Source organism: Adiantum capillus-veneris, chromosome 26, assembly GCF_014529385.1.
Source record: "Adiantum capillus-veneris isolate H3 chromosome 26, ASM1452938v2, whole genome shotgun sequence".
NCBI lineage: Eukaryota > Viridiplantae > Streptophyta > Polypodiopsida > Polypodiales > Pteridaceae > Adiantum > Adiantum capillus-veneris.
This window is the reverse complement of record NC_140956.1, coordinates 120840943-120868167: the sequence shown is the minus strand read 5'-3', so window position 1 is coordinate 120868167 and position 27225 is coordinate 120840943. Positions and strand designations below refer to the sequence as shown.

Below are 27225 nucleotides of genomic sequence, written 5' to 3'. Positions count from 1 at the left end.
GAGGACCTCTTTTTGCAGGATGATCTTCCACCCCGTCTCCCTCCCGAGCGGCCGGAGGACCATCGCATCGAACTCACGGAGGGGGACACAGCCAATTAGTAAGGCTCCCTACCGTTTGAACAAGACTCAAGAAGAAGAGTTAGAGTGGCAACTCACGAAGTTGGTGGCCAAAGGATTCATACGCCCTAGTGTAAGTCCTTTTGCTGCTCCTATCTTATTTGTCCGCAAGAAGAATGGTTCGTCTCATTTGAGTGTTGATTACAGGGCTTTGAACAAGATGATCGTCAAGAACAAGTTTCCGATGCCTCGCATTGAGTATATCCTCGATAGGCTCAATGGGGCAAAGCTGTGTTGCAGGAAACGTGAGAGGCCTTTGTTGAAACGCCGTTTTAGCGTTTCCTAGCCATGCGTGCGTTTCCCACCTTAGGAAACGCTTATGAAACGGCTTCAATTTTAGGGACATTTTTTTAGCCACGTGGCTTTAGTTTGGGTGAAATTAAAGGGTGAATTGCGTGTGTGGCCTGGGCGACACCACATACGACAGGCTGAATTTGCGCAAGTGGCTTGGATGATACCACATACGCCTGATCAATATCACATACTGCTGAGACAGAGAGGCTGAGCGATACCACATACAACTAAGAGAGAGAGAGAGAGAGAGAGAGAGAGAGAGAGAGAGAGAGAGAGAGAGAGAGAGAGAGAGAGAGATGTAAAACGTCTTCAAAAGGCTAATTGAGTCAAGAAAGTAGTAAGTTATTTAATAAGTCTCAATATTCTACATTTCATCGAGAACTATGCATTACTAGAAACTCATTCTACCCTCGACGTTTCCTTGGATTTGGTGTAGCCGACGTTTTCTTGTAGGAAACGTTTCCTGCAACAAAGGGGCAAAGGTTTTCAGAAAGGTCAATCTCAAAAGTGGATACCATCAGGTAAGGGTATTCAAAGGCGATATCTACAAGACCGCCTTTTGCACAGAGCGAGGGCAATGGGAGTATGTGGTTATGCCTTTTGGATTGACGGGTGCCGTGGGTATATTTCATCGTCTCATGGTAGATTGTTTTGGCGATATCATTGATGTGTGTGTTTATCTTTCTTGATGATATTCTCATTTTCTTTGCATCGTGGGAACAACATGAAAAGAATGTAGAAAGGGTTCTAGTCCGTTTGGATGAATGTCAGAAATCTGAGTTTTTTCTCACTGAAGTTACTTATTTGGGTTATACGATCCCGCGAAGGTAGAACAGGTTCGTAATTGGGATTTGCCCAAAACTGCATATGATGCACGTTCTTTTCTTGGGTTATGTCAAGCATATAGTTCGTACATAGATAATTTTGCACGCATTGCCGCACCCATGACAAATGTTTTGAAATGTGTGAAAACTCACCGATAGTGCGTGGTTTTGCCCGAGGTAGCCGTTGAGGCTTTCGCAGCTCTCAAGGTTGTGGTGACAGAAGCGCCATGTCTCATCCTTGCCTCTTGGGATGACCCCTTTGAGGTATGGACAGATACGAGCAATGTCGCCATAGGTGCTGTGCTTTAGTAGCATGGCCGTCGCGTTGCATTTCTCAGTCAGAAGTTAAATAGTGCTGAAAAGAATTATTCAGTTTATGACACAGAACTTCTGTCTGTTATTCACTCTCTCAAGCATTGGAAGCATTTTTTGTATGGTAGAGAGTTCACAGTTTGTACAGATCATCAAGAGCTCAAGTGGCTCCAGTCTATACCTAGTGCACATTGGAGTGATCGCCAAGGACGGTGGTCACAGTTTTTTGAGTAATTTGGTGGTTTGAATGAGTATGTGCCTGGTAAAGCTAACCTTGTTGCAGACGCGTTAAGTCGCAAAGGACAGATCCTGGCTCTTGAGTCAAGATCCACAGTTTCTATTCAAGGTGTTTCTTTCGATAGCATGAAGAACCAGTATGCAGATTGCGAGTTTGGCAAGCAATGGTTGCTTGCTCTTGCTTCACAAGGGCCCAACAACTATCTCATTCGTAAAGGTTTGTTGTATTTTCGTCACCTTGTCCTCTCTCATGACAACCATATTGCACGATGCTCATGACTCTCTCACGTGTGGGCACAGAGGAATGAAAACCACTTTGGAATAAATAAAAGGATTCTTTTATTGGCCTAAAATACGAAAATTTGTGTTTCCTTATGTCACACAGTGCATCATTTATCAAAAAAGTAAAAGCTCCTTGGGGTAAGCAGCAGGGCCTCTTGCTACCGCTACCTATTCCCGACGGGCCTTTTCAGGACATTTCTATGGATTTTGTGACTAACCTTCTACCTAGTTTACATTCAAGGAACACTTAATGTTTGACAATTGTTGACCGTTTTAGCAAATTTTGCATGTTGATTCCTTGTAAGGCCACAATCACTGCACAAGATGTAGCACGGTTGTTCATTAAGCATTGGTACCCCCTCTGTCGTTTACCAAAGTCAATCGTTTCAAATAGGGATGTCAAGTTCACGCCCAATTTTTGGCGCGTTCTCTCTTTGAAAATTTTGGCACAAAGTACAACTTTTCATCTACATTGAGATGATCCAACGGAAATTTACAATCAGTTGGCTTTTGATGATTTGAAGTCGTATGTGCATGATCAACAGTCTTATTGGAAGCTCTATCTCCCATTGGTCCAAGCAATTTTGAATGACTCTTATTTCTCTGCCATTGGTAGAACTCCGTATGAGGCAGATTTTGGCAGTCCGTTCAAGTCACTTTTGACTCGCTCCGTCAGTCAAATGCCTGATGCCAATGTTGAAAGTCGGTCGTTGGATGAAATTTCTGAGAGTGTGAAGCTTCGGCTAAGCAAGGCTCATGAATCTTACTCGCGACAGGCTAACAAGCATCGTCAGGATGTTACTATCAAGAAAGGGGATTGGGTCTATTTGAGAATCATGAAGCAACGTCTTAAGCAAGTCGGAAAGAAGTGTCTTAATTTGTCTTTCAGAATATATGGTCCATTTCCTGGTCATTAAAAAGATCAATGAGGTTTCTATGAAATTACAATTGCCTAACTTATGGTCAATGCACAACGTTTTCCATGTTTCTTGGTTGAAAATGTTTCATGGTACACCTCCAAAGGACATTTCCGAAGAAGAATAACCAGAGATCATCGATAAAGCCGAAGTCATGGAACCGGAGCAAATCTTGTTGCATCGGGTTCGCTATGGCTCAAAGAAGCAAGTGCGACAATACTTTTTGAAGTTCAAGGATTGAGGAACCCACGAGGCAGCGTGGGTGGATGAATAATTTTTCAAAGATTATCCAGAGTTGTTGGCAGACTACAAGGAAGCTGGTACGAGTACCTCACTTTAAAAAAGGAGGGGATGTCACGCGCACATCTAACCCTATGTGCATGTGGACAAGCTTTCTCAGGTCTAGGTTTTAGGTCAACCTACGAAGTATTTTGGCCCCTTTGTGAGCCTGTGAGCAAGCCGTGCATGTTAAGGCTAGTTGCATATCCTCTGATTGCACACCCAGTACCACCCAACATATGCATTGTCCAAGCATAAGGTCTAGATTCCGGCCATTTTTGGGATAGAACATTTTACAAGAAAGTTGACATTTTATTATTTAATTGCACCAGCTTCCAATGTTGTGGGGCTGCAGGAGTGACTGCTCGACCCAGCCTGTAGCATGTATATAAGCAGAGAAGGGGCACCCATTTCCAGCAGAAGACGCAACAGAAGAAATTCCGGCAACTTGCAGTGCACCTTCTCAACAAAACCGACAGAGAGCCCTAGCGTTTTCAGCAACAAGATCAGCCTGGCATTTTTTGCAGCAGATTAACCCAAGTGTTTCCTTGCGTTTTCAGTTGCAGACCAAGCCTAACGTTTTGCAGTTTCCCGGCGCCAGACCAGCCAAGTCAATTAGTGTTTTCAATTTTGAGCCCTTAGCCTTTGCAGATCCAGCCCCTAGCTTAGCAGATCTCACCTATCCGCAACAGATTCTCGCCGTACCGTCGAGTCAGCTAGCATCTACAGTTTCAGCTCTCTGTTTTCAGATTTCAGCATCTGCGTTTTCAGCGCATCGTCGTTGTCATCGCCAGCCTCGCAAACACAGTGTCAATGTTCAACAAAAAGTCAACGTTTTCCAGATTTCAGGATTTCAGCATTTCAGCCCTAGCCTTTTCCAGTTTTAAGCCCGTCCTCTTCGTCGTCATCATTGTTGTCGACATTGTCGGCAAATCCATTGCATCCAGACCATTGTACCAGATTTGTGCAATCTATAGCATAGATCTCTCTCGCCATAGAGAGGGGGGCCCTCGGAGGAGGGTTTAAGAACCGTGTGGTGTCGTAATCTTCTCTCTCTTTCTCTCAGTCCTAGCAATCTCATTCATAGTAGCATTCACTTTGTTTGTGATAACTGCACTTGCTCTCTAAAGGAACGGAAGGCTCTCCCTTCTGTAAGTAAAAGGAACCCTTGAGCACAGTTCGGAGCACTCATCTTGAGCAATACAACATTCACTTCCACTACACCTTACAATTGATCCAAGAGGTAGTCCATTGGTTGCGAGTAGATGTATCATCACCATCCGTGTCTTTTGGACATTTCCACATCACCCGGGGAAGCCTCTCTCAAAAGTAGCTGTGGAGGACATCATCTAGAACTTAGAAGGCCATTCATTAGAGACCATCTTGTGGCATGCATGTAGTTCGGTATCCGTACCTCACCTTAAGCAGGAGGGAATGTCACATGCACATGGCTCTGTGTGCCACGTGGACATGCTTCATCGACTTCCATAGCTAATTCTGTACCTATCCCTAGATAGGGGTGTCTAAAATCCTAGGAGAACTAGTACTGGCAATTTTGGTTGTCTCTTCATAAGACTTGCATGTCCAGACGAGTTCATTAGATTAGGTTTTCTAGTTTTGGAACCCTCTTGTATAATTGGCTTGCACAAACGTTTTGAGGTGTTGTTACACTACGGAGGGCATTTGGCATGACGTGCATGTAGTTTTAGGTTAGTGGAATCCAACGAGCCATTCCTTGCATCAATCGGATTCCCAGGTTGGGAGATGTGCAACAGTTTTACCCAAAAACTTTGCTAAGCCAAGTTTATCAATAATTGTTTCAAATGATTTATTTTTATTAATTTGTGTTTCAAGTTTGCCGTGCTTTGTAAACAATGATGTACTTGCTCTCGGAATAGGCTCCATTTGGGCGTTCTCGGAGATTTTCAAATAAAAGAATCAGCCTCCCTAGAGAGAGAGAGAGAGAGAGAGAGAGAGAGAGAGAGAGAGAGAGAGAGAGAGAGAGAGAGAGAGAGAGATTGAGATTTGATTTGATTTGATTTGGTATTAACGTCCGCGGGGGGCCAGAAATGACCCATGGGACCTCAAAGTAATACATAGTCTCCCCTCACGAGGGTGTATGGTGTGGTGTGTGTTATTCTCTTTTTGTGTTCCTATGAGTGTCTTTTGATGCTCAAGTATGCGGGTGAGGTATGTTCCGAGAGCTGTAGGGGAGGGGTCTGTCTTGGATAATAGGTCCGCAAAGGTAGAGCAACCGCTTAGAAGTGGTTGAAAATTAGCCCGGATGTAAGCGTATTCTGGGCATTCCAATGTCACATGTGCTTCATCTTCGGGAGCTTGCATTGTACATGATGTGCATATCTGTTTAGAAGCATCAATTTTCAGCCAGCCCTCTATTTCTATTTTGAGCATATGTGACCTTGTGTGCATCAAAGAGATGGCTCTTCGTGCCATGTGGGGCATGGGTGTTTGTATGTGGGCCTGGGCTTCCATTGGGTTTGTGCTATAGTCTTCCCAATACTTTGTGTTGACATGCTTGCAATAGTATTCAAATTTCGAGCGGTGTTGCGTTGTCTTCCACTTGGTGTGGAGGCTATTTAGTAATGCAATTTCAAAATTCAGCATATGAGAGAGAGAGAGAGAGAGAGAGAGAGAGAGAGAGAGAGAGAGAGAGAGAGAGAGAGAAGAAGAAGAAGAAGAAGAAGAAGAAGAGTATTTTAACGTTGTGGGAAACTATCCCAAGAGACCTTAAAGATCTATCCGACGAGGAGAGTTGAACTCAAGACCTGTTATTCAAGAGGGAAATGGCATAACCAATCTACCACACTTTGGTGATAGAAAGGTTATACCATTTTCCTCCTTTTATTAGCGCGCGCGTGCGCACACACACACACACACGTGAAGAAGAGTATTTTAACGTCGTGTGAAACTATCTCAAGAGACCTAAAGATCTATTCGATGAGGAGAGTTGAACTCAAGACCTGTTATTCAAGAGGGAAATGGCATAACCAATCTACCACACTTGGGTGATAGGTGTATATGGACCTATGGTGAATTTTATGTAATGCAAAGAGTCAAAAGCCCCACCTAGAGAGAGAGAGAGAGAGAGAGAGAGAGAGAGAGAGAGAGAGAGAGAGAGAGAGAGAGAGAGAGAGAGATTTTATTATCGTCCTTGGAGGTCAAATATGACCTATGGGACCAAAGTTACATGTGATGTAGTATGTGTGTGGTTGATGAGTGACTCTTGATGCTCCAAAATTGTGGTGATGAGAGTCGCAGTGGAGAGCCCGCATCGTGGTTGGGAGAGGAATGTGTGTAGGTCCAAGTCATGGCTAAAAATGTGAGGGAAGCAAGTTCGGATCTGACCACAAGCTGAGCACTCTAGTAGTGTGTGGTACTCAGACTCTCGAACTTGCAGTGAGCATAATGTGCACAGCCGATTTGACTCTTCTCCATTGCACTAACACCCTGTTTCACATCGAAGGGAGTGGGAGCTAAGCCGAATGGCTGCGATAGTGCGTATCACTGACTAGGGGATAGGCTCAAGCATGTAAGTGTGAGTACGATTTCCCCTTTCAACGAAGAACATGGTTTTGTAGTTAGGGGCAATATGGGTGGTGTAATGTATGAAGCGTGACCCACCGGATTCCTCCCAAGCCGTAATACATTGGCGTTGTAGAAAAGCTTCATCTCTTGCGAGTCAATTGAGACATGATGTAGGAAGTGTAATGCATCCCATCTCTCAAACCACTTCTTTATGTCTTGTATCTATCCCGTGCTCAAGATCTTGCTTTTATGCGTCTACTTTTTTGCTTGCTTCCCATGCAATTGTAGGAAGTTGATGTGAGGGGTTTTGACTCATCTTTATCATGTACTCCAAAACCCTTTCCATGCCCATAACCTCAATTGGAGGAGATCCCGACTCAAGAGGTAGGAGCATATATGGTGTTTGTGTCTTAACTTGGAGAAAGCTTGTAAGAAAACGCTTTTGGACATTCTCAAACTATTTCCAAGTAGACTTTAATATGCTCCCGTTCCACACTTGAACTCCATAAAGAAGAACCGGTGTCACCAATGCGTCAAAAAAGTAGTTCTTGAGAACCCAACACTAGATGTTTCTCGCATTACACATGTTCTCATATGCAAAGTATGTTCTCTTTCCCGCTTCCAAACAATGTATAGCACGTTCATGCCACTTGTGATTGGATGAAACCTCAAGGCCAAGGTACTTAAAGCTCTCAAAAACTTGGAAGTGTCTCATTGTTGTACACCATGCATGGCTTCTCCTAATGGTTGGTTTTCACAATGAGCCCACCATGCAAGCAAAAGTTTTTAAGGACAACCATAAGCTTTTGTGCATCCTCTAATGTGTGTGCTAGAAGCACTACATCATCTGCATACAACAAAAGCATGATTTCCACATTGCAAATAGTGATCTCTTCAATGCCTTCTTGCATAAAGTCAAGTATCATTTGTTCGGATTGATCGATGCATAGACCAAAGAGAGTAGTTGACAACGGACATCCTTGTTTAATCCCAATAGTGCTTGCGAAATTTTGAAATTCCTCTTCCCATGTGCAATTGACACATCATCTTCTCATAAAAATTGCAAGCATAAACTTATTTGGCACTTGGAGTTCTTCCATTCTTCTCTACAAACTGTTATGTGGAATCATATCAAAGGCTTTATTAAGGTCTACAAATCAACAATACAATCGCTTGCTTTTCAATCGACTTTCCTTCGTGAGAACAGGAAGAGTGACAAGGTCATCAATGTTGATTTGGTGATAAAAACCAGCTTGTCCTTTTGCACGCTTGTTATTCTCTTCAACCTAATTACTCAATTTCATCTCCATTATGAACTCAAACAACTTTGCCATAAGAGACACAATCATTATAGTCCAGTAGTTGTTTACGTTCTTAACATCCCCTTCTTTATGCAAAAGACTTGATCCAATTAGTACTCCAATCATAAGGCATACCATGTTGAGGTGCAAGGTTGAACATATCACACATCCACTCATGTGTAAAATCTCCTATCCATTTAATCATCTCCGGCTTGATACCTTGAAGATCTCCCACTTTTCGAGTGACCAACTTTTCAATCCCACCATATACATCCTCAACAGTAAAAAAGAGGTCATACAAGAGAGTGAACCATAAAATGACATTTTTATAGCATTTGGTTGCTCATATAGTTGCCTACAATGTGTGTACATATCCACAAGACTCGAGTTACCAAAATTCTCAACCCGCTTACCCCTCAAGTTTCTCCAAAATCTTCCACATGATGTGCCTTTTCTTGGACTTGAAAAAGTTGTTGCTTTACTTCCCGTTTCTTCTTTTCTTTTGAATGAATGCCTTGTTTGTATGCAAATGACTTTGATAGTTGTCTTTGTTCATAGTTGCATCTAGCTTTATCAAGGACTTTCGAGCATCTTGACATTCTTTATCAAACCACCTTTTGCGTGATCTATCTTTGTTGATACCATGGAGATGCTTTATGGCAAAGCATTCTTCGGCACAAGAACAAATAACTTTCTTAAAAGTTTCCCATGTAGTTTTCAATGGTGCATCATATTGAAGCTTTGTCATCCTTAACTTTTTCTCAACCATTTCAATGTACACTGGTGCCCATTTGAAATCGAGCGAGAGAGAGAGAGAGAGAGAGAGAGAGAGAGAGAGAGAGAGAGAGAGAGAGAGAGAGAGAGAAAGAAAGATATATTAACGTCCTGTTGAGGCCAAAGCTGACCTATAGGACAAATCACAATACATCTTTGGTTACATTGTCTTCCATCATAGCAAAATGAAAATAAAATAAAACTACCTCAGTAGCTCAGAGCTCCATGGTCATGAGCTTACCATTACAACATGTATTACCCATGCTTTCTACATATAAAGAAAAGAAAGATGTGCAATCAGGTTTCTTTGGTCTCCTGTTCTTGAGGTGATGATTTGTTGACAAAGTCTCTAATGATGGCTCTTCCTCCTCTATAGACTGCCCACTTCCCCTTTTTCCTTGCTTTTCTTACTTTTTCTAGTTCTGCTGATCTGTTCTTTAGTTGGGTAGGTGTCAGTTCATCTGATATCCAAACGGATGTACCTTTTAATGACCTTGTCCGCTTCATGACTGCTATCTTTTCTTTCATATCATAGTAGAAAACCTTTGCCTGTTTCCCTTTGACTTCCACATGCATTGGTTCTCCCAAATCGATGAAGGGGACCATCCGAGACAATCGTTTAGTCAGTGTATCTGTCTCTACAGTATATTCGGATTCATCTTGTTCATCTTCATGCCTTTGCGTGTCCCACCCATCGGGAAGACCTCCAATTCGAATATGTCTTTCTATGCTCTGTACTCTCTCTTTTTCTTTAATAACAGACAAAACTTCATCAGAAAAGCTTTGTGGAGTTACCTTAGCTGTAGATTGGTCTTCTTCAACCTTTGGTGGGAATTCTTCCATTGCTGTTTGCTTTGTTGTCAATTCTTGTACTTTTGTTTGAAGGTCTGCTATGTGTTCCTCTTTCTTCTGTAGCTCTTGTTTGACAAGACTGAGTTCATTTTGAAGTTTCTTCATTTCTTGTAGCAGGTAAGATTCCCATCGGGTTGGTTTTATGATTGGTGGAGGGATGCGATCTGGTTGTGTCAGGATGTCAGCAAAAGTCTTCTTCTGCTTCCCTGTCATGGTGCGGGTGTGTACGTAGAGGGGGGTGTTAGAGAGCTACCCGCCAAAGGGGGGATCCCCCCCTCAATCCCCTTGGGGGGCTACTCCCTTACCTCAAGGCGCTAAACGGTTTGCGGCTGCAGGATGAGAGAGAGAGAGAGAGAGAGAGAGAGAGAGAGAGAGAGAGAGAGAGAGAGAGAGAGAGAGAGAGAGAATTATCGTCCACGGAGGTCAGATATGACTTATGAGATCGAGAACAAAACATTACAATGGATTCTTCTAAGTGAATGCATCAGATACATATCAGTTTAGGACTGAGAGTCCATCGAGAAGGTAAACAAAAAGAAAAGAAAACCTAAGGGAGATCAAGTGCGGAGAGGGCTGGTTTGGGATTTCGAAATTCTTGGATGATGGCTTTCCTACCTCGATAGATAGCCCATTTTCCTTGCTTGCGAGCTTCCTGCATCTTCTTGAGTTCACTTGCTTTGATCTTGAGTTGAGCCATAGTCAATTCCTGGTCAATCCAAAGCTTTGTTTCCTTCAAGAGTGGGGATTGGCGTAGAGAGAGAGAGAGAGAGAGAGAGAGAGAGAGAGAGAGAGAGAGAGAGAGAGAGAGAGAGAGAGAGAGAGAGAGAGAGAGAGAGAGAGAGAGAGAGAATCTATCCTTGTTTACACAAGGGTAATGAGATAGAGGTTGGTAGTGGCAGAGTAGCCCCGAGACGGGCCTCCAAAGGAGAGGTTACTAGATTTGGATCGAGGGGAGGTTCGAGAGTAGTTGGACACAGAGCTAGAGGAGGATCAACAATTGTTGGCAGTTTAGGATCAACTTGAGTTGCCACAAGATAGACCTATCCAGCAGACTTGATTTGTTGGAGATTCAGTCGTAGGTGCCTCTCACAGTAGGCACTGTCCAGAGGGAGCAGGAGAGTGAGTCTTCGTAGTTTGCTGAGGATTTTGACTATTCAGCAGGCTTTGCATCTCGATTCTCTAGCAGGTGTCCCGCTTTCCGAGATCTTACCAGCTCAGTTCTTTGCGGTTGGTCCATGGAGATCTCCAAATGTTTCCTTGAGGAGTGGACCACTATGTGTTAATATTCTTTTCGTGCAGTTATCAGGAACACGTCACATTTTCCTCGGCCCAAAGAGAGCTCCCATGATCAGATTTAGAGTACAGGTTTATAACTCCTTTTGGACGAGGGAGGCTGTCTACGATACCATATAGGAGCAGACAATGGTTGAAGCCAATTACTTTATGGATATCAGACAGCTTGCAGATTTGTTCGAGAGCTAGTTTAGAGAGGCCTTAGGGAAGTTATCTTGGTCAAATTGATGTGCATCTTGGTACCTTCCCTTGGCTTTTGAGGTGGAGAGTGAGTAGGGCCTCCCTGCCTCTCTTACAGTTTGGTTGTGGTGGAGTACATCATCAGGAAATGTTAGAATGGATGTGGATGGTACTGAAGGCATGACCTAAGGGTTTCACAGGCCCTTGGCTTTTGTGAGCTGCTACGGGAGGTTTTTACAGCGGATGCTTTATGTCGGTCAGAATAATCAGCAGTAGACTTTGTGGTTTTCGCTACATCGCCCGAGGTGGACAGAGCTTTGGGCAGATTTGTGTAGACTTGATCACTATCTAGATAGCTGTACTTCACCACCTGGTTAAAATATCTTTATCCCTAGCTGTTTTTTGTGCTTTGTTATGGGATTTTTTCCCATGATTGTAGATACTTCAAGGGTTTTCCCATATTTATTGTACACGGACTGATGGTCGATTCTTATGTAATGCAAAGCGTCAAAGCGCCACTTTTATTGCCAAAAAGAGAGAGAGAGAGAGAGAGAGAGAGAGAGAGAGAGAGAGAGAGAGAGAGAGAGAGAGAGAGAGAGAGAGAGAGAGAGAGATTTTATTATCGTCCTTGGAGGTCAAATATGACCTATGGGACCAAAGTTACATGTGATGTAGTATGTGTATGGCTGATGAGTGACTCTCGATGCTCCAAAATTGTAGTGATGAGAGTCGCAATGGAGAGCCCACACTTTGGCTGGGAGAGGAAAGTGTGTAGGTCTAAGTTATGGCTGAAAATGTGAGAGAAGCAAGTTCGGATGTGATCAAAAGCTGAACACTCTAGTAGTGTGTGGTACTCAGACTCTCGAACTTGCAGTGAGCATAATGTGCACAATCGATTTGACTCTTCTCCATTGCCCCAACGCCCTATCTCGCATCGAAGGAAATGGGAGCTAAGCCGAATTGCTGCGATAGTGCGTATCGCGGACAAGGGAATAGGCTCAAGCATGTAAGTGTGAGTACGGTTTCCTCTCTCAGCGAAGAACATGGTTTTGTAGTTGGGGGCAATATAGGTGGTGTAATGTATGAAGCGTGACCCACCGTATTTCTCCCAAGTCGTAATACATTGGCGTTGTAGAAAAGCTTCATTCACTTGAGAGTCAATTGAAGCATCATGTAGCAAGTGTAATGCATTCCATCTCCCAAACCACTTATTTATGTCTTGCATCCATCCCGTGCTCAAGATCTTGCTTTTATGCGTCTTTTGAACTTTTTTGCTTGCTTCCCATGCAATTGTAGGAAGTCGATGTGAGGGGTTTTGACGCATCTTTATCATGTACTCCACAACCCTTTCCATGCCCATAACCTCAATTGGAAGAGATCCCGACTCAAGAAGTAGGAGCATATATGGTGTTTGTGTCTTAACTTGGAGAAAGTTTGTAAGAAAACGCTTTTGGACATTCTCAAACTCTTTCCAAGTAGACTTTGAGATGCTCCCGCCCCACACTTCAACTCCATAAAGAAGAACCGGTGTCACCAATGCATCAAAAAGATACTTCTTGAGAACGCAACACCTGATGTTTCCCGCATTACACATGTTCTCAATGCATAATATGCTCTCTTTCCCGCTTCCAAACGACGCATAGCACATTCATGCCACTTGTGATTGGATGGAACCTCAAGGCCAAGGTATTTAAAGCTCTCAACAACTTCAAGTGTCTCGTTGTTGTACACAATGCATGGCTTCTCCTTATGGTTGGTTTTCACAAGCATAACCTTTGTTTTGGATTCATTTACAATCAGCCCACTATGCAAGCAAAAGTTCTCAAGGACAACCATAAGCTTTTGTGCATCTTCTAAAGTGTGTGCTAGAAGCACTACATCATCCGCATACAACAAAAGCATGATTACCGCATTGCAAATAGTGACCTCTTCAATGCCTTCTTCTTGTATCAAGTCAAGTACCATTTGTTCCAATTGATCGATGCATAGACCAAAGAGAGTTGGTGACAATGGACATCCTTGTTTAACCCCAATAGTGCTTACAAAAATTTCTGAAATTTCTCTTCCCATGCGCAATTGATAAATCACCTTCTCATAGATTCGAGAAACCGCAAGCATAAACTCACTTGGCACTTGGAGTTCTTCCATCCTTCTTCACAAATTGTTACGTGGAATCATATCAAAGGCTTTCTTAAAGTCCACAAAACAACAATACAATGGCTTGCCTTTCAACCGACTTTCCTCCATGAGAACACGAAGAGTGACAAGATGATCAATGGTGTTATGGCATCGACGAAAACCCGCTTATCCCTTTGCACGCTTGTCATTCTCTTCAGCCCAATCACTCAATTTCATCTCCATTATGCACCCAAACAACTTTGACATAAGAGACCCAATCATTATAGTCCGGTAGTTGCTTACATTCTTTACATCCCCTCCTTTATGCAAAGGCTTAACCCAATTAGTACTGCAATCATAAGGCATACCATGTTGAAGTGCAAGGTTGAACATATCACACATCCACTCATGGGTAAAATCTTCCGTCCATTTGATCATCTCCGGCTTGATACCTTGAAGATCTCCCGCTTTGCGAGTGGCCAACTTTTCAAGCCCACCGCATACATCCTCAATAGTAAAAAAAGACGGCATACATGGGAGTGAACCATAAAATGGCATTTTTTCAGTATTTGCTTGCTCATATAATTGCCTACAATGTGTGTACATATCCACTAGACTCAAGTTACCAAAATTCTCAACCCGCTTGCCTCTCAAGTTTCTCCAAAATCTTCCACATGCATGTGCCTTTTCTTGGACTTGAAATTCTTGTTGCTTTACTTCCCATCTTCTTCTCTTCTTTTGAATCAATGCCTTGTATGTATGCAAATGACTTTGATAGTTGTCTTTGTCCATAGTTGCATCAAGCTTTATCAAGGACTTTCGAGCATCTTGACATTCTTTATTAAACCACCTTTTGCGTGATCTATCTTTGTTGATACCATGGAGATGCTTTATGGCAAAGCATTCTTCCGCACAAGAACAAATAGCTTTCTTGAAAGCTTCCCATTTAGTTTCCAATGGTGCATCACATTGAAGCTTTGTCATCCATAATTTTTGCTCAACCATTTCAATGTACATTGGTGCCCGTTTGAAATCCATACATAGTGATAACTTCTCTTTCCTTTGGCTGAGATTATCATGCTTAGTCGCTTCTCCACATGAAAGGTCAATACATAAGGTGCGATGGTCGGATTCCGGGGTCCATTGACCAAACATAAAACTCTTTATGCGATACATGATGGCTTCAGAGAGTAGCATATAGTCAATCACACTTTCCCCATTATGTCTCCTACATGTAAATCCATTGGTTCCACTCCACAAAGATACACCATTGGCAATGAGCATACCCGTGCTATTACACATGTGTAAAAGTAACTTTCCATAGTGATCCGGCTCTTTCTCATCCATTGAAGTACGATCATACAAGTGAACTTCCTCCAACTCCCTTGAAATGTATGGCATATCAAATTGTTGAGTATCATGTTGCAATGTTTTTGTGCGAGCATTCATATCCCCAAATACAATAACATCACCTTCACCTTTGAAATAAGCAAGGTCCTCTTCCAAATCAGAAAATGGTTGATCTCTATCCATGCAAGCATAAAAGGGAGAATCATGATGAGGAATGTAGCAACCGGCTACAAAAATGGGTGCTCTTTTTGGTGTCATAATTTTCAGCCATACATAACGTTTGTACTTGTCATCTTTCACAATTGATACAAAATCTTCCAATCCTTTCTTAACCATACATGCTAACCCTCCTTGTCCTCTTCGTTGCTTGAGATTCTTTGACCACATCAATGAATGTACATTGTAATCCTCCAAACCGTTAATCCTTTGTGTATCATGCTCCCAAGTTTCAACAAGAAGTACAACATCGGCTTTGCTTGTTAGTTCATCAATGCCAACCCCCGCATTCCATGGGTATCCATTACAATTCCAAAAGCATATTTTCAATTGTAACTCGGTCTCATAGGTCACGCATCCCTATTTGCTTGAGAGACTTGCCTCCTCCTTGGGCACATTTTCTTCATGAGAGATCTCCTTGTTTTTATTATTCTTTTCCTCATATGCCTTGCGACGCATATTTTGTTGCTTAATAGTGCGATCTTCACATACAAAACATTTTGTATCCCTCAAATAGATCCAACTATTATCAAGAATAATCTTTCGCTTGGTCTCATCCGGCATGGTGCATACAATTGGCCGTTCTCCCGAGCGAGGAGCTCCTTGCTTCCCCACTCTATGTGCTCCATAGACCATAACTCCGGACATGCCAAAGTGGGTTTTGAAGAAATCTTCAATAACAATGGCAAAAGAAGGAGGTGTCTCTAACTTCTCTTCGGGAATTCCACGAATAACAATGTTGTTGGAACGTTGCTCCCGTTCCTTCAACTCCTCCACATCCACATTCTCAACATTCTTTGTTTGAACCATAGCTTGCATGAGTGAGGAATTAGAAACCACATTGCTACCACATACATCAGCCCAAGACTTGTTTGTGCATACATTTTTCATGTCGCATACATCCCGGCTCATAGTGTCAAATTTCTCCTCTTTCAATACATGGTCATGCTCTACTTTGCTCATCCGCTCCTTCAAAGCATTCAAGTCCACAAGAGAGCGTTTACATTCCTTGACTTCCTCTTCAAGTTGCATCAAACGTGTTGTTTGCATCTCAAGTGTCCTCTTGAGATTCTCATTCTCAACCACAAGTACCCTTAGTGTGCCATTCTCCATTGCAAGTGCTCGTAAGTCTTCGCCTTGTTTGTTTACGGTCTCTTGCAATGATACCAAGTACGCCATGATCATGGTTTCCGATGTCGTTGGTTGGGTGGTTGTGTTGCTATCTCCACACTTAAGAGATTTTGGATCATTTTCCACAATGGTTGTGGACCTTGTTGAAGAAGAAGAACCCTTGCGAGTGCTGGAAGACATTGTAGGTAAAAGAGGAGATGAGAATCAATTTTGTTGAACCTGTTCACTTCGGAAATGCTGCTACAGAAACGCCTTCCATAACTCTGAAAATTTCTGTCTTTACATCAATGCGTAGAGGACTTCGTGCTCTTCGATTGAGGCTATAGATCACCCAAATCGGAGTTCGGATGAAGAAGTTATGATCAAAAGAGTGGACTGCTGTCTACTAGGTCAAAAAACGGCTGCGTTTTTAGAGAGAGAGAGAGAGAGAGAGAGAGAGAGAGACAAATGAAATGTTATATTAATGTCTTCAAAAGGCCAAAGTGACCTATGAGATCAGAAAGTTACAATGTGGTGGATTTGATACAAAGTCAAAGTAACAAGATGACAAAATGACAAAATAAAATACTATGGAATCCTAAACTGCTAGGTGTGAACTAAGGAGCTAGCTGGGATAGCTAGATCACAAGAGATCCATCATCGGTCGCTGGCGGATCTCATCAATCACCAGTAGTTTGATCGGGCGTCATGCATGTCGGACCATAGTGATCCGAATCCTCTGATGCAGCCTCCGTCGATGTTGTGTAGTCCTCCGTAGTCGTGGGCGTCTGGATTTCCCCAGCGCGGTCGCTCGGTTGATCAGTGTCTCTGGTGTGAGGCGACGAGCTCTGCTGTGGTAGTAGCTCCTCCCGATGTCCAATGGCAGCTCTAAAGAAGTCTGTGATCTGTCTCTGAGACTCACTAGCCTCTCCACTCATCAAGCGCTCTCTGTGTCTGCGGAGCTCGAGCAAAAACAAACCCAGGCATCTCTAATCCTCATACCGCATGACTCTGGAGAGTGGAACAAGCAATGGAAGCGGCCTCGTATCTCGTAGTAGACGGGGCAGTGGCATGTGTAGTATAACTCTGTCTCAGGCTCGATGTCACACAAGGGGCATGACCTGGCCTCTGTTGGTACTCCGATGTATCTCCTAGTCTCGATCCGCAGCTGGTGTGAAGATGTGCGTATGTGGCCAATAGCACATTGTATCCCATGAGACAAGTGGGTGTCCATGTATCTGGGCCTCGTCACAAAACCACTTTCCGTAAGCTCGAGAAGATGCTCTCTGTAGAAAGCCATCTTCGTGCCCAGCTCCTGTGCTGGCTGTATCCATGTTCTCCTGGTGTCTAACTGAGTCAGGTCTTGGCGGATGAGCCTGGTGATCTTGGATTGTGTAAGAGTCAAAGAGGGTGCATTCAGTGAGTACTGGAGGGGAGGTAATCTGTCTATGCTGAACCCATGTGCGTGAAACCATGATGTCATCTCCCCATACCAGCAAGCTGTATCTCCCTGTATGGCTAACTGTTGAGAGGACTCAAGTGCAAGGCGGGCATATCTATCTCTTGGAAGTTCCCACATGCGGTGTATGTAGGAGACAGATGTCACGTGACACATCCCTACACTATGTGTCCGTGGACAAGCTACACCACAGCAGGGTTCAGTCAGTTCAGTCAAGTCTAGGTTAGCAGTGATCTGGCACTTTTGTGAGTCTATTGGTAGACCGTGCATGCCCAGTCACTTAGCATAGATGCATATCCTCTGGTTGCACACAGCATGATCATCAGTATTCCCTTCAGAATCCATCAGATTCAATCAGGGGAATTTTCCAGTGCATTTAGCCTATTTTCCTATTTTTGATTATTTTTACTTATTATTTTTAAGTGACTTTCCAATAAAAGTAGGTAGGGCAATTTTGCTAAGTTAATGTATAAGCAAACCCACGTTAGCACTTTCTGGCAGAAGAGGTAGCAGGAGCTTCCCGCTCAATAGGCAACTTCTCAGCAGTACCCCCCCAGCACCCCCAACGTTTTTGGACATCCATCCTCGCGGGCAAATCCAAGCACTTGGCGCCTCCTTCCATTGCAGAGTGGCCACCATTACCTTGAGCATCATCGCAATTGCAGATCCCCACCATCGCAGGAGACCTCAGCTTTGCTAGCGTTTTTCACAAGCAGCATATTAGCGTTTTTATGTCTCCACAGATTAGCGTTTTTTGTAGCATCTGACCCAGCGTTTTTGGCAATAGAAAGGCAGCACCAGCGTTTTTGTTTTCAGCCTTATCTGCTGCCACAGTTCAGCGTTTCTGGACCAGCCATCTCAGCGTTTTGATCAGCAGATTTCAGCCTTGAAGAAAACGCAGGTTTCAGCAGACAAGTCGCAGCAGAACCACCCCAAGTTGGTTGCAGAAGTTCCCCCAACTTTAGCCCAAGAAAACGCAGCCAAAACAGTCATTTTCAGCCACCAAAACAGTCCCCGAATTCAGCGATTAGAAGATCGCAGATTTCAGCCATCAAGTCGTCGTCGTCACCGTCGTCGTCGTCATCGGCATAGTCCCATTGCATCAGTCCATTGCATACGCATTGTACACATTTGTGCAATCAAAGTAGACCACTCTCGCCGACGAGAGTGGGGCCTTCGGGGGAGGGTTTTATAACCTCTCGGTGTCGTATCTCTTCTCTCTCCTTCTCTCAGTCTCATTCACTGCACGCACAATATCCACTTACTTTGTTCGTGATCATAGCACTCTCCATAAGACGGAAAGCTCTCTCTTTCCCTAAGAACTAAAAGGAACCTTGAGCGATAAAGATCACTAATCTTGAGAAAATACAACATACATTCCACTGCAGAGCTTTGGAAGTGTTCTGCATTACTCAAGGAAAGAACCACAAGAATTTTTATTTTGCTTGTTGAGGTCGCACGAACCCAAGTTTACTTGGGCGTGGCGATTCCTAATCGTGTTTTGTTGAAGAGTGACAGGAATCCCAAGAAAGAAGGGCTTGTCGAGCCTCCCCTTGTGTCTCTTTTCACTCATTGAGAGCGGACGGTGCACTTAGGGGCCAGCCAATCGACGTGAGGTGGGAAGAAGCAACCTTGGTGTGAGCGCAAGGCCGCCAAGGGGTGCGCCCGCAGAAAAGAGTAGAACTCGGGTGAAGAGAAGATCCTTCGCAACGCGATTTGCAAGCGAAAGAAAACCTCAAGAACCCCAAGAACCCAAGACCCTCAAGACTGAAGAACCTTAAGAACCTCAAGAACCTCAAGACCCAAGTTCCTCGTGAACTTAAGAACCAAAGATCCTAGTGCATGGTCGTCACCCGAAGCGGCATGGATACTTCGAATTCAGGTGATGAGCATGAGAGAGGCGACGAAGGATTCTCCCCACCAAGAGATTTTTCCAATCCTCCTCCTTCGCCATCTACTCCACGACTTGTCCTCACTCCTATGGAGATGATGGTCAAGTCGATGTTGGACATGATGGCACAACAACAAGAACCGAATCGAGTTGCAGTGGCACAACTCGCAAGCAAAGTAGAGGAACAAGCAGCAAAGGACAGTGCACAAGAAGCCAAGGACTGCGAGCACGATGAAAGAAATGCCACACTTGCCGCAAAACAAGAAGAAAATCGCCTTGCTCAGGACCGTGAGCTCCTTGCTCAGAAACGAGAGCGCATTGCTCTTGCCGCAAAACAAGAAGAACATCGACTTGCTTTCGAACGCGAGCGCGATGAACGAGAGGCTCAGAGGGAGATTCGTCATCCAGAATTTATTTCCCACATCCTAGCCTCGAAGACCGAACCACCCAAAGATCGTGGAAGTTTGTCAAGTAGCGCAAGCCACGACGCGGATTCCAATCATCCAGATACAGAAAAGTTAGACTTTCAGTAAGTATGACGGTAAGATGGATGCTACAGTGATTCATTCTTGGTTGCATCAATTTAATGCTTATGTTGCGACAACTAAGAAGACAGGAAATAGCAAAGTTTTGACGGCAGCTATGTATCTTGCCGGTGATGCCATTAATTGGTACCACGCATGGCAAGAGGCACAGCTAGCCGCGCACCTTGAGGCAGCCGACGATTTCACGCCCCTCTCTCTAAGTTGTGTTGATTTCCAAGACAAGCTCAAGGCGCGGTTTATGTCACCTCAATACTTGGCACGATTGAAGGATGATTGGCTCGCTCTCAAGCAAAATGGTAGGCCGGTTATATCTTTTTCTAATCGTGTTTTGCAGCTAGGTACCCAACTACGCATGTCGGATGATGAGCGCAAAGAGGCTTTTCTCTTTGGATTGGACGAGTATATCAAGTACGATGTCGAGGTATTCGATCCAATCGATCTCAACAAGGCGGTAGCGATTGCTCTCGCACAGGAGATGAAGCACAACAAGGGAAAGCCTAAGGAGAACAAGACTTCCACAAGTACCTCGCAGACTTCTCAGAACCCTCAGAACGGTAAGAATGGTAAGAATGATAACTCTTCTAATCAATCTTCCAACAGTCTCTCAACAAAGAATTCTTCCAATGAATCTAAGGGTAAGGCTAACACAATTGCTAAACCTAAGCTTACTCCAGATGAAAAGGTAGCACAAGGAATTGTAGGAGGATACATTACGTCGGAAGAACAAAGCACGTATTCTAAGGAAGGTCGTTGTTTTCATTGTCACATTAAGGGTCACATAAAAAGAACATGTCCTAAGCTTGAATCGAATGAATCTAAAGAATCCACAACACCCACTACATTTGTCAATGCAATGAATGATAACACGATTGTGCCCAAAGTTTCTCAGGACCCTCCCATTGATGATTCTCTCATTAAATGTTATGGTCGTACGTCGGGGCACCGTTTTGTCATATTGTTTGACCCAGGTAGTATGCATGATGTGATCAGTTCCTCTCTTGTTGAGAGAGTCCGCCTCGAAGTTAGTCCGAGATCTCCTATCGAGGTCTCTGGCTTTCGTCCCGGTATGGACGCTCTCATCACGGAAGAGTGCCTTGATGTGTTGTTTGCAATTCAACAAACTGCCTTCACTAGAAGATTTGTTGTTTCTCCTCTCTCAGGATGTGATGATTTAGGCATTAAGTGGTTTCGTGAAATTGATGCTTTCATAAATTTTTGGGCTAACACTATAACTCTCAACGCCGACAGTGATTCTTCTACTGTCTTTCATAGAGTGGATACTTCTCCTTCTCCATCTCTCATTGCTACTATGCAGGACAAGATTGAAAGGATTCGAGATAAGGAGACTCTCTCAGTCTCTTTGTCTCCACCCGCAGAACTTGTATGATTATGAGAAGCATGATGATTTGATGGATAATGAATTGCATGATGATTTGGATGAAAGAGACAAGCATGATGAATTGCATGAAGATGATGTGATTGTTCACAAGGATGATGTGTTAGTTGATGCTTTTCCTAGCGAAGCTAACCTCTTTGTAGATTCGATCAATCACGACGATCGGATCTTGGCTTTCGAGTCGAGGTCCAAAGCACCCCCACAATACGATTCGATCATTCGAGACGAACCTATCTTGGCTCTCGAGCCTTCGTCCAAAGAACCATCACAGGAAGTATTGTGTGTTTGCATGATTGATACGCACGCATTGTTCGAGTGTTTCATTCGTGAAGGTTTCTTGTATTTTAGTCAGCATCGTTAAGTGATCCCTTTTACTAGGCATGACATATTGTATGTTGAACACGTTTCTCTCACGGATGAGCACGAATGTATGCGGATTGTTCCTGAAAAGCTGAAAAGTTTGGATGTAAGGAAGTCACATTCCATGTCTCCTTCTTGGCATGACACAGTTTCCGAACGTGCACATGATTGTATGAGCACCAAGCATGGGCATTTCCATTGTGATTTGCCACAGTTGATTGATTTCGATCAAACAGAAAAGATTCGATCTCATTGTTTGTGTATGTGGTGAACGGTTTGGCAATCCGTCTATTTGTTCATCTACATTGCATGCACAGTCTTTGAGGAAGACAAGATTTTTTCCACTCACTTTACATGGAATGGGCATGTTCATGTTTTTGCGTTGGAAATGGTTTTATGAATTTTCAGCCATGGAGATTCTTGAAGAAGAAAGAAGCACGACTCTCAACGAAGTTGAAGCATTGAAGGATCCACAGAAGACTGTAGTTTTCGGCGCGGCCCAAAGAAGCAAGCGTTGCAAACCTTTATGAAGTTCAAGTACCGCACGACCCACACATCAGAGTAGGCCGGTGAAGAGTCCCTTCCAGGATTCCGGATGTTGTTGGCGATCTCCCTCGACGCCATACAGGGGATGTCACGTGACACATCCCAACACTATGTGTCCGTGGACAAGCTACACCACAGCAGGGTTCAATCAGTTCAGTCAAGTCTAGGTTAGCAGTGATCTGGCACTTTTGTGAGTCTGTTGGTAGACCGTGCATGCCCAGTCACTTAGCATAGATGCATATCCTCTGGTTGCACACAGCATGATCATCAGTATTCCCTTCAGAATCCATCAGATTCAATCAGGGGAATTTTCCAGTGCATTTAGCCTATTTTCCTATTTTTGATTATTTTCACTTATATATTTTTATGTGACTTTCCAATAAAAGTAGGTAGGGCAATTTTGCTAAGTTAATGTATAAGCAAACGCACATTAGCACTTTCTGGCAGAAGAGGTAGCAGGAGCTTCCCGCTCAATAGGCAACTTCTCAGCAGTACCCCCCCAGCACCCCCAACGTTTTTGGACATCCATCCTCGCGGGCAAATCCAAGCACTTGGCGCCTCCTTCCATTGCAGAGTCGCCACCATTACCTTCAGCATCATCGCATTTGCAGATCCCCACCATCGTAGGAGACCTCAGCTTTGCTAGCGTTTTTCACAAGCAGCATATTAGCGTTTTTATGTCTCCACAGATCAGCGTTTTTTGTAGCATCTGACCCAGCGTTTTTGGCAATAGAAAGGCAGCACCAGCGTTTTTGTTTTCAGCCTTATCTGCTGCCACAGTTCAGCGTTTCTGGACCAGCCATCTCAGCGTTTTGATCAGCAGATTTCAGCCTTGAAGAAAACGCAGGTTTCAGCAAACAAGTCGCAGCAGAACCACCCCAAGTTGGTTGCAGAAGTTCCCCCAACTTTAGCCCAAGAAAACGCAGCCAAAACAGTCATTTTCAGCCACCAAAACAGTCCCCGAATTCAGCGATTAGAAGATCGCAGATTTCAGCCATCAAGTCGTCGTCGTCACCGTCGTCGTCGTCATCGGCATAGTCCCATTGCATCAGTCCATTGCATACGCATTGTACACATTTGTGCAATCAAAGTAGACCACTCTCGCCGACGAGAGTGGGGCCTTCGGGGGAGGGTTTTATAACCTCTCGGTGTCGTATCTCTTCTCTCTCCTTCTCTCAGTCTCATTCACTGCACGCACAATATCCACTTACTTTGTTCGTGATCATAGCACTCTCCATAAGACGGAAAGCTTTCTCTTTCCCTAAGAACTAAAAGGAACCTTGAGCAATAAAGATCACTAATCTTGAGAAAATACAACATTCATTCCGCTGCACCTTACAACAGATGTGGTGAGTGCCTCAATCACTAGCGGGGAAGCAGCTAGGTCTGCTCGGACAATAGCACGTGGTACTGAAGCCTTAGCTCTAATGAGCCGCGAGATCATAGAGACTAGAGGCTTCTCCATGTCCGCCCATCCATGAGTGCGGCCTGTCCTCCCATGATGATCCAATGAAGGTCCGCAAATCTCAGCTGCATAAAGCAATGCAGAGGCCACCAAAGTGTCAAAGAGCCAGAGCTTCGTCTGAGGCTCCTGAAACTGAATCTGTGAACACATCTTTTCTAATCTTCCCAATGCTGCATGGGCTCTGGTCAATCTAGTCTCTGTTGCCCTCCTCAATGAAAATGCTGGCCCACTAAACCACTCCAAGGTAAGTGTAAGCATCTGTATACTCCACTGTCTCTTGGCCGTATGTGAATGCGGGCGCTTACCTCCTGATCCACTGTGGGGTGGTATTAAATACCATGACCTTGGTTTTAGCAAGGTTGACGGACAAACCACTTTCATGGCCAAATTTATGCAAAGCATTCAAGTGACGTTGCATCCCCTTCGGAGAGTCGGAGATCAATACAATATCATCAGCATATAACAATAGTGGAATCCATGTCCTTGCCAGCTGTGCACCTCTATCACCATCTCTCTCAATGTAGTCAGAAACCTCATGCACATACATACCAAATAGAGTAGGAGAGAGCGGGCAACCCTGGTTCACTCCAATAGTTAAGTGAACCAGTGTGGATAGACCCTCTGAGGTGCGTACATGCCCCACTACTGACCTGTATAATGCCATGACCCCCCAAATGAGCTCTGTGGGTACTCCCATCTGTTGTAATCTGCGCATCAATCTAGCTCTGGGTACTGTGTCAAATGCTTTGCGGAAATCCACAAAGCTACAATAGATCCGTCTCCATATGATCTGCCCTTCTCAATGATGGCTCTGAGTGTCAAGATATGGTCAAGAGTAGAAAAACCCCTCCTGAACCTTGCCTTCCCGGCTGCGCGTATCCCCTCCTTCTCTGCCCATCTACTCAGCTGGTGCTCAAGAATAGATACGTACAACCGTGCCAATGTGTGTCCAATCATGATAGTGCGATAATTCTCAGGCTCTATAGGGTCTCTCGACTTGAAGATATGTACAATAATAGATAGGCTCCAAGTATTAGGCAAGCCCTCACACATGGCACGGTTAAACATAACTACTAGAAGCTCTGCTAGTAGATCTCTGGCATGCGTGAAATGCTCAGCCACTAAGCCATCATGATCATATGCTCTCTCAGTCCTCATCCTGTCAATGGCCTTCCTCACCATCTCAGCGGTGAAATAAGGACATGTGTGTGGGCATGGATCGGGGGAGTCGAGAAGGGGGGGCTGTTCAGGAACTGTGTACAGAGATGATGTGTATTGGCCCCAGGCCTCTATAGAAGTGATGGCGGGGGGAGTGCTCATGAAAGAGCCGCCATGCCTCACGTGAGTCCTGACTCAAGAATTGTTGGTATAGGTCCTGCTCTAGGGGAGCCAAAAATGCCCTCTTCTTCCGTTGCACTAGGCGTTGGAAGTCAGTCTGTGATTGTCTGTAAGTGATATCCCCCAAAAGTACCTCCTTCTGAAGTCTAGCTCTAGTGTCCCGGCATTCCTCATCATACCGGCTGTTCTGGGGCATGCTCCCCGAACAACGTCTCTGCTCAGGCTGGGTATGTGGGTATGCCTCCAATGCTGCATCATGTAGTATCTGTGTCAGTATAGTAGTAAGCTCCTCCAGAGGTCGCCCTGGCTCCTCTGTGTACAGGCGTCTGTAGATCTCATCTTTGTATACAGAGTCCGTCTCGCGCGTGAAGGTGTAGCGAGTAGGGGCTGCTGCCCGTGGCCTGTGTGCTACACTAAACTGAAAAGAGATGGTCAACGACACAAGAGCATGATCCACTGCCACACCAACAGGTCTGGGTCCAACTATGAGATCCTGGATACTAGAGATGAGGCTCGGCTGTGCCATGACATAATCCACTGTGCTGGCTCCATGTCTGTGTGGAAAGCATGTAAAACCCCCCGCAACGGGGAATCTTTGTAGGCCATTCAAGATGGCCAATCCATGTGCAGTCCCCATGTTTATCAAGTGTCGTCCATACTCAGTGTGTTCCCAATCCTGTGATAGTCTGGATAGGCCCGTCTCTGCAACATCCAACTCTCTCAGCATCTCCCGTGAAGTATCATAAAATATTGTCTGATGATGGGCAATCCTAGCATTGAAATCCGCTAGAATGATGATGTCACCATCTCTAGAGAACTCCCATATGTCATCATCCAAAATAGAAAAGGGGGACTGTCCTCTGGGTGGTTCATAAACTGACGTACTCGGGGGAAAGTAGCAAATAGCAATGTAAAGATATCCGCTTGTCTCTGCTCTCAATCTCACCCACATGTACCTAACTTGCTCATCCCTGCGGGCTATATGTATCAATGGCTGCAACTCCTCCTTGAATAACACTGCCACTCCTCCGGAGCCCCGCCCTTTGTGCTCTGATCGTGTCTCCTGTCTACAGGCTGTCTCCCATCTATATCCACTAATGTGAGGCATAGATGCTCAGGGGCCTGATGTGTCTCAGAGTGAAGACAATGTCTCTTCCCCTAAAACTATCCTCAAAAGCACCCGCACCCACATCAAGGCGCATGGATCCATTACAATTCTAGGTGGCAACTTTGAGTGTGGTTCCATAGGTCTCGCACCGTCATGTGGAGCGCCGCTCTACAATCACCACCCGACCAGTGTTATGGGGCTGCCCGGGACACTCAAGGTGAACACCTTTAGCAAGAGGCCAAGGGCCCGCAACTTGGAGCTCGTGGGCTGGGAGGCTCGCGTCCACTAACTTGAGTCCCTTTGGCGGCTCGTTGATGGGCTCGTCCAGAAAACGACCTGAGATCATGTCTAGCTCGACGCGCACGTGAGCCTTCGTGGCACCGCGCGTACATGAAGTTTAGTTGAGTGCAGAAGCGTCTTTAGGATCAATGTTGAGCGAACGAGGCTATTCGGGCCTTGAGCGCATATCTAAGAGGTCCCCTTGGAACTCTCTGAGGCCACTTGGGGCTAACTTGGAAACTTGCCGAAAATGCCCTGGACCGCCTCGGGTCGGGGTGGGCTGAACCTGCTTACAGCCGTCGGTTGCGAACAAGGAGCGCCTTGGGCGCGCGTTCATGGGTGTGCATGGTTGACCTCGAAGAGGAAGGCGAGGTCTCCGCGTGGAGTACCTAAACGTCCAAAACGGACAAGTCGTCCGCGTGTAGCGTCGAGACGCTCGCTGATGTGAACCGACTAGAAATCTGCCGACAGCTGTCGGCTGCGAATGAGGAGCGCCTTGGGCGCGCGTTTGTGAATGTGCATTGCTGAGCTCGAAGAGGAAGTCGAGACCTCCGCGTGAAGTACTCGAACGTCCAAAACGGACAACCCGTCCGCGTGTAGCGCCTTGCCGACGCTCCCGATGAGATCCGCCGACGAAGTGCCGACGGCCCCGAAACTGGGTCATGGAGTCCCCGTGCGTGGCGGACTCCCCCGATTACCTCCACGAGAGAGAGAGAGAGAGAGAGAGAGAGAGAGAGAGAGAGAGAGAGAGAGAGAGAGATTTTACGCTATGTCAGGCCGAAATCGGCCTATGAGACAAATCAAATATACATGGTGTGTATGTCATCCGTCTATCG

General features: G+C 44.8%; 2 protein-coding genes across 6 annotated transcripts in view; one reads left to right on the top strand and one right to left on the bottom strand.

Moving 5' to 3' along the window:
• Positions 1-27225, top strand: part of APG10 (Aldolase-type TIM barrel family protein) — a 142770-nt gene that overhangs the window by 42332 nt on the left and 73213 nt on the right. The gene's annotated exons all lie outside the window — the stretch shown is intronic.
• LOC147424090 (uncharacterized) lies at positions 9031-16282 on the bottom strand. Its single transcript, XM_086502153.1, has 2 exons — positions 16274-16282; positions 9031-9933 (listed from the first exon to the last, which is right to left on the bottom strand). The coding sequence occupies exons 1-2, from the start codon at positions 16280-16282 to the stop codon at positions 9181-9183; spliced, it is 762 nt and encodes a 253-aa protein (XP_086358279.1). The 3' UTR covers positions 9031-9180.